Below are 15,799 nucleotides of genomic sequence, written 5' to 3'. Positions count from 1 at the left end.
ACAGCTGACTGTCAACGCAATGTGTTCAGCAGCATACATCAGTGGGATTAGTGACGGCTGCTGCAGTACGGGCAGAGAGAGAGAGAGAGAGAGAGATCACTGGTATGCTGCATTACTCTACAATGCTATATTTCTGTGGTCTTCCACTCCCTTCCTCTCTCCCTTCCGCTCTATCTCTCTGTAAGCAGTAATCTCCCGTCTCCACTCTCACTGCCTCACATCTCTCTTGCCCTACCACGGCGCATCTCTCTCCCACTCTCTCTCTCTCTCTCTCCCCTTGGCTCCACTCTCTCTCCCCAGTGAGGATGACATCCCCGAATGTGATGAACCAGCAAAGCTCTCATTCTGGCTGGTGGCTTGCGAGGGAGACCCCACATGAACGGGCGTACTGGACGAGGAGGTGCCGCGTCTAAAGAGCTTCGTGGAGGAGCTGCCAGCTGCAGCAGCCCCTGAGTAAGTGCTACACTATTTTACTCATGCTGCTCCCATCGCTGATAAGGAAGGGAGTGAGGGTGATGACATGTTCGGGGGAGAGAATGAAACCAGTGCCTTTGTTTTTCAGTTCTGAACTGCTACAGTGCATTGCAATTTTCTCCCACGTCATGATGTTGAACCTATTAACTGACTGGTTGATTGACTGACACCACAGCTGGTATTTCATGGATCGGTGAGATAGGCAGCAGCAGTATCTGGTGTGTTAGGAATGAATCCTATTCTTGGTCACGACACTGAAACGCTGTCTCTGTTTGCACGTCTCTCTTCATGGCTCTGCTTACTGTAACACACACACACACACACACACACACACACACACACACACTCACTCACATATACGGAAGGCTCTCACTCCCTGGGGTGGCGTTCAAACTCTGCACTGTTTGTATATTTTTGTGACGAGACCACTGCATGCTCCCCCCCTCCCCCCCTCCCCTCGCCCCTCCACAAGAAATCTGATTCATGTTTGCTAAGACTGAGGAAGTTTTGAGACAAAGTTTTTTTCTTCTGAATGGCTATTATGCAGAGACTATGCAAAGGTGCAGTAGAGGTGGAGATCCAGTACAGAAAGAAAGCTGGAAATACAGTCGGTTGGAAAAAAAGTAAGACAAGATGAAGACTGGGATGTTGAAGGAAAAGTATCTCTATGGTAACAGCGGGTTCTGCCAAGGGTGGAGGAGAGGAGACAGAAGCTTGCTGCTTCTTTCTGGTTCCTGTTCAGTTGGATCACAAATTTCAGGACGGACTGGACAGAATATTAATGAAGAGATTCATGATGGTAGTATTTATGAGTAGTATTTACTGGATAATGTGATTCATGCTTGACAAGGTGCATGCTCAGAATATGAGGACTGTATTCGTTATATAAATGGTGAACGGGTCGCCAGGAGGAGTGTGTCGTCACATCTGTTGGTGTTTATTTTAATCCGTGTTTACCTGTTTGTGGAGGCAGAGCAAATTACAGAGGAAATGAGCGACACCTGTGCATACTTAAAAGGAAATAAACTCTCTGCAGAACACACCTGTTAATTCTGAGTTGAGAGAGAGAGAGAGAGAGAGAGAGAGAGAGATACTGCTCCATTACTCAAGTGTCTTTTTCCCAAAAGCCTCCTTTAGAAGCCCACACTGATCCTCTTTGTCATTTTGATTTGTGATATAATGATGGACTACATTTTTGAAGTGCTTTCCCAAGTGCTGAACACTCTTTAGTTGATCGTGATATTCTGTCAACTCGACCACTACAGGTGGTTAACAGTTCAGTGGCAGAGCGTTCAGGCCCAGGTCTGTAGCTGTGGCGGCTCCAGTGAAAACTGAACGTGTTTATAGGGCCTTTTTTAACCCAGTTCAGTGCATCAGCATTGTTATTGGTGAGATGAGGAATAATAGAAACCAATTAGTGAATACAAGCTAATTGTGGCTGTTGTTAATTGGGTTCACGCCCCTTTATCGCAACGCGTTCCTCTGGATACTGGGGAACTGTGGAGAAGTGCAATTTCCAGTCTTTTTGCACAAGTCCTAAATGTGTCTTCAAAAATGTATAGCTCTTTAGAATCAAGCACAGATTCGTGAGGAGGTGCATCTACGGATTGGCCAAGGTTAATTAACCCCAATCTTTAATGCCTGTGGTGGTTAACAGAAAACCAGCTGGGAAAACCTGCTTTCATGACTGAGGTATTACTAATTTAATGTTGCCGTGACAAATCTCTTGAGAGCATGTGATGAAAGCTCCCACTAGAGTAGACGGCAGGAGGACTTTGAGCTTGTTTCTAGAGAAGCATCTGTGCCACTTCAGTGTTGCAACAGGTGTGTGATTGACTGCTGCCCACAGCCCTTACAGGAGGACCGGCCGCTGGTCACCATGCAGACTGAATGTAGAGCAGCTGACTGGGATGCAGCCTCCTCTTTAACGACTGATTCACAGAGCAGCGCGCATTATTCAACCAACAGAAACGAGCTTCTCGACCGAGTTGGAAGCATAAATATGGAAACGTTCAAGAAACCCAGATAGGCCCGGTCAGTGGTCAAACGGTCGTTCCTGTAGTGGAGATAAGTATTGCATATGGGGCTCAGCTGCACAGTCTGTGAGCCCAGTTCATTCTGGGCTCAGCGCTTGAGTCTGCGAGGAAGACTGCCAGAGCTGAGTCCCATCTGGTGCCTCACGCTAGGACGGCACCCTGTCACCCCCAACTTTACCACGGGCTGCTGTGGAATGTGTCCACATTGTTAAGTATGCAAGAATAAATCATGCAGTGTTGTGATGGCCTCAGCACGTATAGATCTATGATATCTATTAGTGGGTTTGGAGCTCTGAGTGCAACCAGGAAACAAGAACCAAAAGGCTTCTGTGAACATCTTTGGGAGATCCCACCGGCAAGGTTAAAATATATTTAAGGATTCAGGTACTTAATTGTCATTATGCAACACAAGGTTGCACAATAAAATACAAAAAAATCATGATTAAACATTTTGTTTGCGTCTACAGCTTGCAGAGAATATGGCCGACATCTTCACATTTTAAAATGTAACAACAGGTGAACATACATACAGGAGCAATGTGGGGGTTAAATGTCTTGCCCAAGGACACAATGACATGGGCGCAGCTGGGGATCAAACCGCCCACCATCTGATTGAAGGGCGACTCCTCCCCACCACTGAGCAACAGTCGCAGTCTGGGCGGTGGAGGTCCTTCTCCTCCCTCCCTCTTCTCCTGGGGCAGTGGACTTGGCTTTGGGAGGCGATTAGTCCAGCAGGTCAGGTGGTCGGCTGTGGGCGGTGATCGTATCACGGTCCGCTCCCCAGGTGCCACACGTACTCCAACTGCCTGGCCACCTGCTTTCAGAGCAACACACACAAACAGGACATTTCAACATCTCCCCTCAAACCGGACGGCCAATGATGCAACGGGCCCTCAGGCTGAGGAGCAGCAGATTGCTGCAGGAAGCTAACCTCAGCTACCACTTTGTTCATGCCGTCATCACTCATGACAAACCACCTGCTCCTGCGTCTGTGTCATGTTACGTTTCTAGAGACAGATAGTATACACAATAGAGCACAGTCCAAAAAAACAGAAATAGGCGATGTTACAATATGTATAATTTACACTCATGTAAAAGTAAAACCACAGAGCAATCCACCAGAATCCTCATGTTCGTAGAGCTTGAGTTGAGGATGTTACTGTAGCGAGGAGTGGGTGGCGAGCCCGTGCTTTTAATAGACATTCTCCCTCGTCACTCATTCTTTTGCCTGCCTCTTGATCACAAAAGCTGCCAGAAATATCCAGCGGTGGTAAAAGAGGCTGTCGTGTGAACACAAGCGGGCTATTTATAGACTCTGTGAAGCCATAATATGAGTGCGGATTTTGTCAGCACAGAATGGATATCCTGGGAACAATATATTGTATCTGCTTGTTGTTTTCTGTGGGATCACGGCGCTATTTACAAGTCTTCAAGTCTATAAGCCGTCAGTGCTTCATTGAGAATTGCTCTTCTTGGTATCAGGGTCAAGCGTATGATACTAAGGTCCTTGTACTATGTGTTAGTTAACAGGTAATAAACCCTTATAAATCCTTAATATAAGCTTATTGACATTGTTATTTGTTAAGGCCGTATTACGTGTTAATAATAGCAACAAAAAAAGAAAGGTAACTGTTAAGTGCATCGTAAAGGATTTATGAAACCCAACAAGGCATTGTTCTAGCTTTAGATTGGGTCGCTGCAAAAAACATAATTGTAAATAAATATGCACAATGCATGATGATAAACTACATCTTAATCTTAATAATGCAAAAACAATGTGGGCATCAGACAGTTTTTAAAAACATATATAATCTTATTAACATATGTTCATAAGCATCTCAGAAGTACTTCAGAGAGCCTTATTACTTATTAACTACGGTTTATTTCAGGGCTCTTATTATGAAGGGTTTTTAAATGTATTTAATGTTGGCGTGTTGACTGAATACAACTTGTTTTGATAACACTCTGTGGTCCAGGGTCTTGATATTTTTTGTTTATTTCTCTCATAGGTAAACATTGAGATGACATGCATACTGTCAATTTTATGAGTCAGAACACTTATAGAAGGTGTGTTTTTCCATTTAGCTGAACAAGTCTATTCTATACGGAATGATTAGTATAAAAGGTGAGTGGGTTACATAAGACCATTGAGTCAGCCCTTTGCATAGGAGGTTGTGCATAACGACTGTTTGCCATCATGTTCCTCTCCTTGTTCCCTACCTCCCATCCTCTCTCCGCACTCTCCTCTCCTACAGATTCGTGACTACACATCCATCAACTCGCGAGATAAGACCGTCTCCTTTTGGAAAAGCCTCATTAAAACTCCAGAACAGCCGGAATTGCTGGACACATGTCACAGGTATTACTCTTCACATGGTAAGAGTTTGTTTCCAGAACAAGCGAAAATCAGCCATCTGTTTGTCTCTCCGATGTAGCTGAGCCGGAGTGTGTGTGTGTGTGTGTGTGTTTACTTATCATAGTATTCACGCCACTCTCTGACTTTTTTCTTTATAATGTGCTTCAGTATATTTCACTGAGCAGCATGTGGTGATGTTTATTAAGATACGATTAGATAAGAATCCTTTATTAGACCCTCAGTGGGGGAAATGCAGGATTACAGCAGCAGCTGCACAGTAGTAGGCTAAGCAGTAATAAAAATCAAAATAAAAAAGTAAGAAAACCGGAAGAAAAATAGCAATATACAGACGAAATAAAAGTATATACAAGGTGATAATAATTAAGTGTATTTGCAGAAACAGTCAACCAATTAAAGTGTGCAAAGTGAAAAAGTGATAAAGTGATCCAGTGTTTTAGTGTCTACTGCAAGCTCAGTTTGTTGTGTAGCTATAGTCTCTATCTGAGCCCCTTCCCCTGCACCATAAACCCAAACTTGACCAGAAGATGTAAGAAGTAAGCGTAATGAAGTCCAAATGATTTAAAACATCGGTTCAAATTGTCCGATGCCATAACGTCTCCTTCATGTGCTCATGCCAGTAGAATGACTGGCCAGTTGTAATGAGAGAATACAGTACATAGTCTCTGCATCAAGCTTGTATTCCATCATTAATCTATGTAATACTCAGATCGCTAAACAACATCTGTCTCCGTGTTGAAGATCAGGAATTCTCGTTAAAAATTATGGACTGTTTCTTAGTGAGGTTGGATTCCAGTACGATGTTGCCGTTTCATTTACGAGCTCCGGCCCCACGCTGGGGCGCCGTGTTGTTGTGAGTGCGTGTCTGCGTACGACCGTACACTAAGCGCTGTGACTGGGCTGCCTGCCCGGCTGTCTTCCTGGTTCCCAAAGCTTCTCAGGCCCTGTAATGCTGTAATAGCACAAAGCTACACTTTCAAGGGACATTGAGAAAGAAAAAAAACACGTATATCTACTTACATCCATGGGCCCCAGAGAAATGATGCTAAATTGTCAGAGAAAAGTCTGGTGCATGCTACGTTCTGGTTTCCAGGTTGAGCGGGAGATTTCACTTGTCCAGAGGAAGATGTCTGACCTTGAGTCGGTGTTGCAGCAGAAGGATGTAGAGTTGAAGGCCTCTGAGAGCCAGAGGACCATCCTGGAACAGGACCTGGCAACCTACATCACAGAATGCACTGTGAGTAGCCCGGTAGCCATTAGAGGGGACACACACGGACTGTTTACTTGTCCCAAGGGTGTGTGTGTGTGTGTGTGTGTGTGTGTGTTTCTATTTTTTTTCTTCTTAAAAATAAACTGGGCTGACAAAAGGCAAAATATTTGTTAACTTTCACCAGGTTTCAAAGTTAAATACAAAATTGATAAATATAATTGTGTTGAAAACATAAACGGATATGTGGTATAAAAGTGCTGACGGTGTTAAGAAGTAAATATTCTGTATCCCAAAGAAAAAAAAAGTAATTTAATTTGCCCTCGTATTGTTCTCATTTGGGACACTGTGATAAAATGTGAATGCTAACTGATGTTTTGCTAACGTCTTGTACAACTCACAGTGCCACACACCTCTCTGTTTGGGATGCATAGATATGTCTTTAGAAAAATTTGATCGAGGTTGCAAACTTTTCACTTTTCCACACGTAGAAGAATGTAAACAAAAAACCTCACATTATAACCATTTCAGAGCTGGTTTATTGAACTTTATTTACCAACAAATGGTCCACTGGCTGAACATTTGTACGTCTTGGTTTCAGAGTCTGAAGCGCAGTTTGGAACAGGCTCGTATGGAGGTGTCACAGGAGGACGACAAAGCTCTGGACCTCCTCCATGACATCCGGGAGCAGAGCAACACGCTTCAAGAGATCAAAGAGCAGGTATAGGACCGACTCCCGGGCGTCATTAAACCAGTGGGTTGAAATGTTTACTGTACTAATGATGGGGACTGAATTAAGGCTGAGCCGCAAGGGGAATCCCTCAATGACTATCCGACATCACAGTCACCTAAGATTGCATTCAAGTTTTGTTCTGTGTGCTGTTCTTGAAACAAATGAAATGATCCTTAGTGGCTTAATCTCAGGACTTCTTCACTTCTTTGATGGATATTTGCAGTGATGGGTGTACGGCATTGAATGTCACGCATAAAGCAGAAAAGCCAAACGGACGGAGAAGGTCAAGTCACACAGGCTGAGAGTGTGCGGTGTGAGTGTTAAATAGCCGAGCGCATGAATCAGTGTGACACTTACAGCGTGGTCATACATGACTCACACTACAGCGTGAGGTAAATTGTGTGATTGTGATGAAGTTCATCGCCAGTGTTTCAGATAAAAAATAGTTTGAGTTTGAGCGGGAGAGATTAACTTTACAATTTATGAATATATTTTACAATCAATGTATTGTTTATTCTGTTTTCTGTCAGAACCAACAGTGCACTAGTAAATTCAACCATCTGTCATCCTCTGCATCGAGTGTAAAGACTCAGGAAGAATCCGGAATGCTCATAATGGAGAAATAGACAGGGGAGCTCCACCCAGCCCTTAATTACTGAAATCAGATGTGTGTGTGTGTGTGTGTGTGTGTCATGTATGAGTGTTTGTGTGTGTATACGTATATTTCTGCGTGTGTGACACCACCACATGACCGAGTGATGCCAACTGTGAGAATTAAGCTGTTACAAGATTGACTGATACAGAGCATGAATAATCATCGTCCTGGCATTATGTACAATTAAAAATAATGAAAAGGTCATCGAAAAGCAACCTGTTTCTCTCAGCCTACACTCGTGCACGGTTACCAAAGCACTGAATACATTGTGCAATGGTTGCTATGGCGATGAGAGCCATATACCTACGAGTGTTGAGAGCACTGATGCAGTGGGCAGGCTGTCGTGATGAGGTGCTGGGACCTCGGCTCGTGCTGTTTGAGAAACAGAACATCACTTGATCTACAAACTGAAATGATATATCTATGTCGAAGAAATGCACACGGGTAGGGGAGACTCGTACATCTTCATTTAATGACATATACTGTGCTTACGCTTTCCTTTTACAGCGTAGAAATCACAATTTACCAGCACCATATAATCTTCAATCAGTCAAACGTGGGTTAGCGATATGCATTGCATGTATATAATACATCATGAACGAGAAGCCCCCTTGCTGCCCCCCTTTAGCGCTGCAGTTAGGTTCCCATTTAAAGATTGGTTTTACTTGCTGTTTTTTATTCCTCTTATTCATTTTGACTTCATTTTTCACTCACACTGGGATCGTAATATGAAAGGATCTTTTAATGGCCAGAATGCACAGGAGGAATGATATTCAGGTCTAAACAGGGACTTTAAGTTCCTATTTGAGAGGCATTGAGCTGTAGCATAGGAATTTCAGTTCACATTGTTATTACCCTGGGAATTCAGATACTATATATAAGTATAAATTAAAGGGAAAAAAATTAAATTACAGCGAACAAAAACTTAAATGTCAATGTTCATATGAGCACCTGACTATTGTTTTAAGATTTGAAAAATGGTGAACCTATACGGGTTCAACATACCTGAGACAAACTATGGTTTGAAGGCTGTTTACATTCGTAGGTGGTCAGAAAGTGGTCAGAAAGCCTGTCTGTTGCCCCACTGCCGCCCCGAGCTCTCTCCTCTGTGGCTGCGTGGCTTCATGCAATACATTTTATAAATGGGGAAATAGAAAAACATTTTCGGACAGTTTCTCCTCCAATGCCACGACAGAAATAGACGTGTGAAGAAAGAAAAAAGAGAGCTTGAAAGAGAACGTCTAATCCTGTCTTCTCTGTCACCTCCACACACCTGGCCAGTTGCTGCATAACGTTGGCGTCTCCAGGGAGGAGCTGGAGGAAGTGTCTGAGAAAAAGGTGTACAGGTGTCAGATGCTTGTCCTCAGCAATATCGCTATTTTAATATGAATTTTTTCACGTTAGTGTGCAGAGCCTGATAAGCTGAGTCTGATTTTTCATTCAGTTTGACCCTTTGACTTACGGCCTCACGCAGCAAACACGTCTACGGACCTATTGGTTGCTATAGTTTGACGTAATTCTAATACTGTCAGAGGAATATTCATAACTCAGCTCATCAAACTGCAGTTAATCCTAGCACTTCATAACTGGATGTGCATAACTGGCCACAGTCAAAAAAGCCCTTTTAGTCTGTATCTTCACCTTTATGAGCATAGTTTTAGTTATGAGCATATTATCTGGCTCTGTGTTCCCATTGGTTCCTTTCAGCTGGGTATTTATTTATTTATTAATGCAAGCTAAATCCAGCATTTCATCTTGAAAAGCATCTGTCTCCTACGCTTTGTCATATGACTGCAGTGTTTATTCAATTCATGCAGAAACCTTGCAGTGTTGGCTCAACAAACAGGAGAGATTAGGGATGGATTCATGTTCTAAAGAAAAGCCATCCATCTGTCATTAAGACATTAAGACCTGTAAACATATGCACAGAGACAATCGCACATGAAGAAGTATTGATAACGGCTTTGTGCCTGTCTGGTTGTGTGAACACAAAAGGGTTAAAAATGGCACTTCATACATGCGTATCTGTATTTTGTACGTAAGCATAAGTAAGTCCACTGGATCGAAAATAAATCCATTGCATCATATTCTGTGATATCAGCTTCACTGAGAGTTAAACCTGTTTAAGGTTTGCACGATAAGCGTTCTGTGTTGTTAGGGCTGATGATTTTGTGAGAGCCGCCCCGAGACAGCGAATAGACAGATGATTCCTGATTATAAGATCTCTGGGAGGTATTGAATCTGTAAATCTGATAACCTGAATGAGCCATGGACAGAGCATCCGCTCTACAAATGGTTCTTTGCAAAACAGTAATACCATATTGTAGCGCGCCAGATGCCCTGAGTGGTTTAACTTCATATTGACAGCTGCATTATACTTTATTTAAGTCATTGTTTTGTCAAAATACTCCTGAAATGTGTGAATTAAAGTAAGTGTCCAGGAGATCCAACCAACTCTCATTGATGGGAGCTGATCAGTCACTTCCCATTCATATGGGAGGCCAACATGGACCTATTGGTCGGGGAGACCGTTTTAAGGGATCCTTTCACGGTTATATACCCTCCTCTTCCTCTTCAGCTTTACTATTTTGGTTCTCACCATGTCGGATGTTGTTCACTTGTCCTAATCTGAGTCGGTTGAGCGTCTCCCTGGACGCAGGAGGATGCTGCTCTTGGCCGTTGATGAAGAGGGTGAAATTGGATCTGTTAGGCTGTGACTAATTACTCTCGTACAGACATGTGCATTAAGTGATTCTGGCTGAATAATTTCTTCTCTACACTTCCCTTCCTTTCGTTCATTGCCTTCTTATATTAGCGCGGTTATAATTGCTACCGGAAACTATTGGACATATAATGGCTTTCATATAAGTGTTTTAATTACATCCAGCCGACCTCATCATCCTGTGGAGTTTGGAAGTGCTTCTGTCCCAGCAGCACATCTAAAGAACATCTAAAGAACATCTCAAGAACATCTCTTCTGGATGATTTGGTTCTCATGAATGATGCAGCGGCTTCGAACAAGAACATTTTCCTCAAACATGTGTAGGTCCAACAACATCGAGTCGAATGGAGAGTTGTCTTTCACTTTTTCTAAATGCTCGCTACTGATAGAGGAATAGTTTCATGTTCACGATTAATAAAGTGCTTACATGTAGCCAGCATGCCAGGAACCTTCTGGCAAAGGTGTGTACTCTACTAAGTGGAATGTATCCTGAAGTTTCTTTTCTTAATGTTTCTCTCCTCTCCTCTCATTTACTCTGCTCTCCTATTCTCTCCTCTCCTCACCTCTCATTTCCTCTCCTCTGCTCTCCTCTCCTCTTTGTCCTCTCTCCTTTTATTTTTGGGGTTTCTTTGTATTTTCTTTTGGTTCAGGAATATCATGCCCAGCTGGAGGAGATGCTTCTCTCCTCTCCTCTCCTCTTTTCTCCTCTCCTCTGCTCTGCTCTGCTCTCCTCTCCTCTCCTCTCCTGGCCTCTTTGTCCTCTCTCCTCTTATTTTGGCGTTTCTTTGTATTTCCTTTTTTGTGCAGGAATATCATGCCCAGCTGGAGGAAATGCGGGTCTCCATACGACAGCTGGAGGAGGACCTGTCGGCTGCCCGTCGCCGTAGCGACCTGTACGAGTCTGAGCTGAAAGATTCTCGGCAGACCAGCGAGGACCTGAAGAGGAAGTCTGCAGACTACCAGCAAAGGATGCAGAAGGTCTACACAGTTCATTATGCTGACATGTGCATAGAAAGAGGTTATCCCAGTGTAACTCACTGTAACAATACGATACCGTCTTAAAATAACTCGCCTGTAGTCGTTATGAGGTTTCTACAATACGGTGGATTTGCCGTAACTATCACCGGGAGGGATCTCAAAGTTTCTTTTCTCTACACAGGTCAAAGAGCAAGGCAAAGCAGATACAGAGGAGACCATCACCAAGATGGAGAAGGTAGAAAATGACCTTAATTTAATTGTTATTCGATACTGTCATTGGTGAGGATGCTGAGATATGTGTAGATAACGACACAGACCAGTTAAAGTGAATATATTAATGTCTTTACACATCACCTGACAGTATTTTTCTTTTTTAGACCAGTGCTGAGCAGCAGACCAAGATCCAGGATCTTCTAGAGAAGCTTGCCAAGGTAGAACAGCGTTGCTGGGAAGACTAATGAATAATTGATATGAGCCTGTACTCCCAAATGCAAATGATGTAACAGCATCTTATCTTTGAGATGAGTGTATTAACATCTTCTCTACCCGCCCTGACCTCATTCTTTCTCTCTCTCTCTCTTTCTCTCTCTGACTCTCTTAAACTGTGGTCTCCAGTCAGTAGACCCGGAAACTATTAGGCTGTCTTAATTTAACTAGAGTTACTGCTTAATAAACAGCAACCAAAAGATTATATAATCTTAATGGTCTCTTCCTCGAAATGAATATTTTAATGTGCCGTCCTTTCTGCAAAGAGCACACAAGGTTGTGATCCTGATATTCACGGCTAACGGAGCCCATATTAATAAACTAGTTTACAAAATAACAATAGGAATCTTTTCTTAAATCAGCCATGCACAGCAAATAGCCAGCAAACTTCACACAAGGGTTTTAGTTATTATTTTTTATTATACGCATTATCAATATTCAGTTAACAGTTAGATATCTACCGGCGACGCATCTCCTCTATTATACACACTTATTATACTGCTGTCATATGCTTTTTTAGGTTGACTTAATTACTTTAAATGATGAGAGTTTAGTATAAACTTTCTATTGCATTTAACTGTGTGTACAAACACTTTTTGAGTGATATTCTTCTTTAACACCCAGTCGTTAAAGGCCAGCGCCGAGGCGACCGACTTGCTTCAGAGTATGAGAGTGGCCAAAGAGCGCATGGAGCGAGATCTGGAGCGGCTACAGCACAAAGAAGCCTCCAGTGACAGCCTGCGCAGACGCCTCCGTGAGACAGAGGTACACACACACACACACACACACACACACACACACACAAACTCCTGTCATCACACACGTCGTGCACATGCACACAGTGTAGCATGTATCTATAAATATATACATATAAGTTCTGTCCCCCGGCCTGGTTCTTCTTGTTATTTTACGTATCCTGTCGGTATTTGCTTTGCAACATGACTTTGTTGTGTAAAGTGTTGCATCCACATCTGGCTCTGCTCTGCACATGTTCTCTTGTGAACATGTTTTTGCACTTTCTGAGGAAAACTTGCGCTGCAATGGCATTATCGCACGTCAGACACCCTGAGGGTTGGACATGTTTGAAAAGTGATAATGAATTAGACGTCATAGGAGTGCCATGTGGTTACAGCTATGAACCAATAAGATGTTTTATGACGTTACAACTTACAACCACATTGTAACAGCTCCATGGCCGTCACCCGTGGGTTTCCCCCCAAAGCACCAAGGATTCTTCAAGACCACGGTTTGGTTCGGTAACATTCTTTATTTCACTCAGCAGACCGCACGACGGCGCCTCTGCTCACTCTCCTTCCTTCCACTCTTTGCTGCTCTTATATGGGAGCAGCGTCAGCTGCTGGCTGATTACCAACCAGCCAGCAGCCGAAGCGAATTAAGGACCCCACCCCCCTAGCTGCCACACATCCCCACTGCCCGATTTAGGCCGGGGCTCCATCCGACCTAACCTACTCCTCCTCCCCCCTATGAGCACGGGGGCGGAGAAGGGGCTCTGGGGGACCGGGCTCAGGAGGAGGGGGCTCTGGGGGACGGGGCTTAGGAGGAGGGGGCTCTGGGGGACCGGGCTCAGGTGGAGGGGGCTGGGGAGCTGGAACTAGCTGGGATGGGGAACTGGGACCGGCCGGGATGGAGATGGGGCAGGAGTAACTGGAGCTGGCGATGGGTCACAGGGAGCCTGGGTCGGCCTTCGCGCCGACGGGTCACGGGTAACAGGAGTTGGGCTTCGCGCCGGCAGGTCACGGGTCGCAGGGGTCGGCCGCAGCACCGACGGGTCCCGGGGGACATGGGTCGTCCTTCGCGCCGACTCACGAGGATCAGGGATCGGCAGCGCCGACGGGTCACGGGGAACAGGGGCCGGCCTTCGTGCCAACTGGTCACCGGGAACATGGGTCGACCGCAGCGCCGACGGGTCAGTGAGGGCCTCCAGGAACTGCCGGTTAGCCTCCGCCTGGTGCCACCGCATCGCCTGGATCCAGCCCAGCATCTGCCCCAACCCGCTGAATTGCTGGTCTGGCTCTTCTCCAGGGGGCAGCGTTAGCTGCTGGCTGATTGCCAATCAGCCAGCAGCCAAGGCCAATTAGGAACCCCACCTAGCTGCCACACACATATACATTATACTTTATTTTTTAAAGCTGGTTGTTCGAAGTTCTTCTTCAACAGCACTTCACATCAAGCACTAGACATGTTAATGTGGTAATTAGCATAGGTTAATATGGACGGGAGAGTCAGAGGAAAATACAAATTCAAACAGCTCCTAAGACCTCTCACATCCCCACACATGAATGCTAATGGCTCTTTGGAACCATTGTGAGGAGGAACTTGGAATAATGAGATAGAAACATTCGAGAGGTGCATCACTAACAAGCCAAATGGATGCGGCTGCTACAACATCATCAATCATCAAGCTTTCCTTGTACTGGTAATCTATAAAGAAAATCACTATTCCAGACTGAGCACCTTTTGACATGAGGTTGCACCTTCAAAACGTAAATACATTTTCTCAGTGGTGATTTAAGCCTGAAATTTCTGGTGGGGCAATTTTGTATGACGTTATGTCACCGTCACTAAAATAGGGGTAGCAGATTATTATAACAGTAGATATAGACCAGTCAGATATACTATGGGCTGCATTTTAGCATTTGGCATTGATCTGACTGTATGTTTTTTTGTTCTTAGTCACGGGGTACAGGTCTCACGGTTTTCGCATTTAACATTAAGCACACAGACAGAAAAACACACAAATCAAATTACTCCAAAACTCCAGAATATAATGCTTGTGAGTCAAATTTATTCACACACATATTCACGCTACTTTGCATTAATAGAAAATGTATATTTTGCCGCAAAGTACGAATGTATTGAGCTTTCTGCACAACAGCATCATCTGGATCAGGTGGGGCAATGCCCCACCTGCCCCTAATGTAGAAACGCCACTTCCGTGAGGCCGTTTCCACTCATGTGTGCTATTTGTGTCCGTTTTGCGCAGGACGGCAGGAAGACTCTGGAGAACCAGGTGAAAAGGCTAGAGATCGTCGAGCGCCGGGAGACGAAGCTGAAGGAGGAGATCCAGAGCAAGGCCCTGCAGATTCAGCAGATGGCAGATAAGATTCTGGTAACCCACCTTTCACCACTTGTGTGGAGCTAGAATAATAATCAGAGGAGGTGTGAAATAAACACAGCTCACCGTCATCACTGCAGAGGAAGTGCTATTTTACACAATAGTTCGGAAAAACCTCATGTTTATAAATTACTATCTTTATGGGTGATCTGGATGTAAACCGTTATGTAATTGTTATTTCCAAATACTCAGGTCACAAAATTACTAATATATGATAATAACAAAATGTAGTCTTACATAATATTTCTCCATTAGAAGTTAACCCGATTAGTGTTGGCCTATACTGACTGTGGTTGATCAACATCTTCTCTCAGTCTTCTGTTAGTTTTGTTGCATATGGGCGGGACATAGTATATAATTAATCCTATCCTATGTATAACTATATAAATTGTGTTTATTTTTAGTCCACACAGATTGATGGAATCACATACTCCCCTGCATACTCACGCCCCACTTCAACAAGGGGAAAGTTAATACTTATGATAGCTTGAATATTGTGTCTTTTTTCCACTTGTGTTTTCCTGCTATAAGTATATAATAAATTAAACATGAATATGGTTGTTAGCTCTGCATACTACATACTCAATCAGTGTGCTCTGCATACTGTTGACTAAATTATCCATAAGCATCCATTACCAGCTCTGCACAGTGAAGTAAACTCTCTCGTCTTCTTCCCTTGAATGTAAACCATTTATAATTAATGTAAATCAACATTACCTATTTCACTCAATGTGATATTTTAGATACATTCAAAGGATTAAAGATGTTTGTTTTTTTAAGGTGAATTTGTCCCCAGTAGAGAGGATGTTATATCTGTACAGCGTGTAAAGACCTCTGAGGCTAATTTGTAATTTGTGATTTTGGGCTACACTAAATAAATTGGATTTAATTGAATATGTGAGCTCCAGCTCTTCTCCTCTTAAGTGCACCTTAATGTCACTCGTCGCCAATCTTGATTATTTTATCCAACGGTTAATTATTTTTAAATGTCTGCTATG

The 15,799-nt window shown here is 43.6% G+C and overlaps 1 protein-coding gene across 3 annotated transcripts in view; it reads left to right on the top strand.

The window, feature by feature from the left end:
* The first annotated feature begins 262 nt into the window (after positions 1-262).
* LOC130197410 (citron Rho-interacting kinase) overlaps positions 263-15,799 on the top strand; it is a 47,325-nt gene continuing 31,788 nt past the window's right edge. For 2 of the 3 annotated variants that reach the window (XM_056420074.1, XM_056420072.1), the window contains exons 1-9: positions 263-453; positions 4,766-4,869; positions 5,978-6,121; positions 6,693-6,812; positions 11,009-11,179; positions 11,361-11,414; positions 11,557-11,610; positions 12,290-12,430; positions 14,670-14,795. In XM_056420074.1, the coding sequence (XP_056276049.1) occupies positions 4,861-4,869; positions 5,978-6,121; positions 6,693-6,812; positions 11,009-11,179; positions 11,361-11,414; positions 11,557-11,610; positions 12,290-12,430; positions 14,670-14,795 (819 nt within the window). In that variant the 5' untranslated portion in view covers positions 263-453; positions 4,766-4,860. Of the gene's footprint in view, positions 454-4,765; positions 4,887-5,977; positions 6,122-6,692; positions 6,813-11,008; positions 11,180-11,360; positions 11,415-11,556; positions 11,611-12,289; positions 12,431-14,669; positions 14,796-15,799 lie in introns of all 3 variants that reach the window. The other variant, XM_056420073.1, reaches the window with a different exon arrangement.

Source organism: Pseudoliparis swirei, chromosome 7 (genome assembly GCF_029220125.1).
Source record: "Pseudoliparis swirei isolate HS2019 ecotype Mariana Trench chromosome 7, NWPU_hadal_v1, whole genome shotgun sequence".
Taxonomy (NCBI): Eukaryota; Metazoa; Chordata; class Actinopteri; order Perciformes; family Liparidae; genus Pseudoliparis; species Pseudoliparis swirei.
This window is presented reverse-complemented; position numbering and strand designations above follow the sequence as displayed.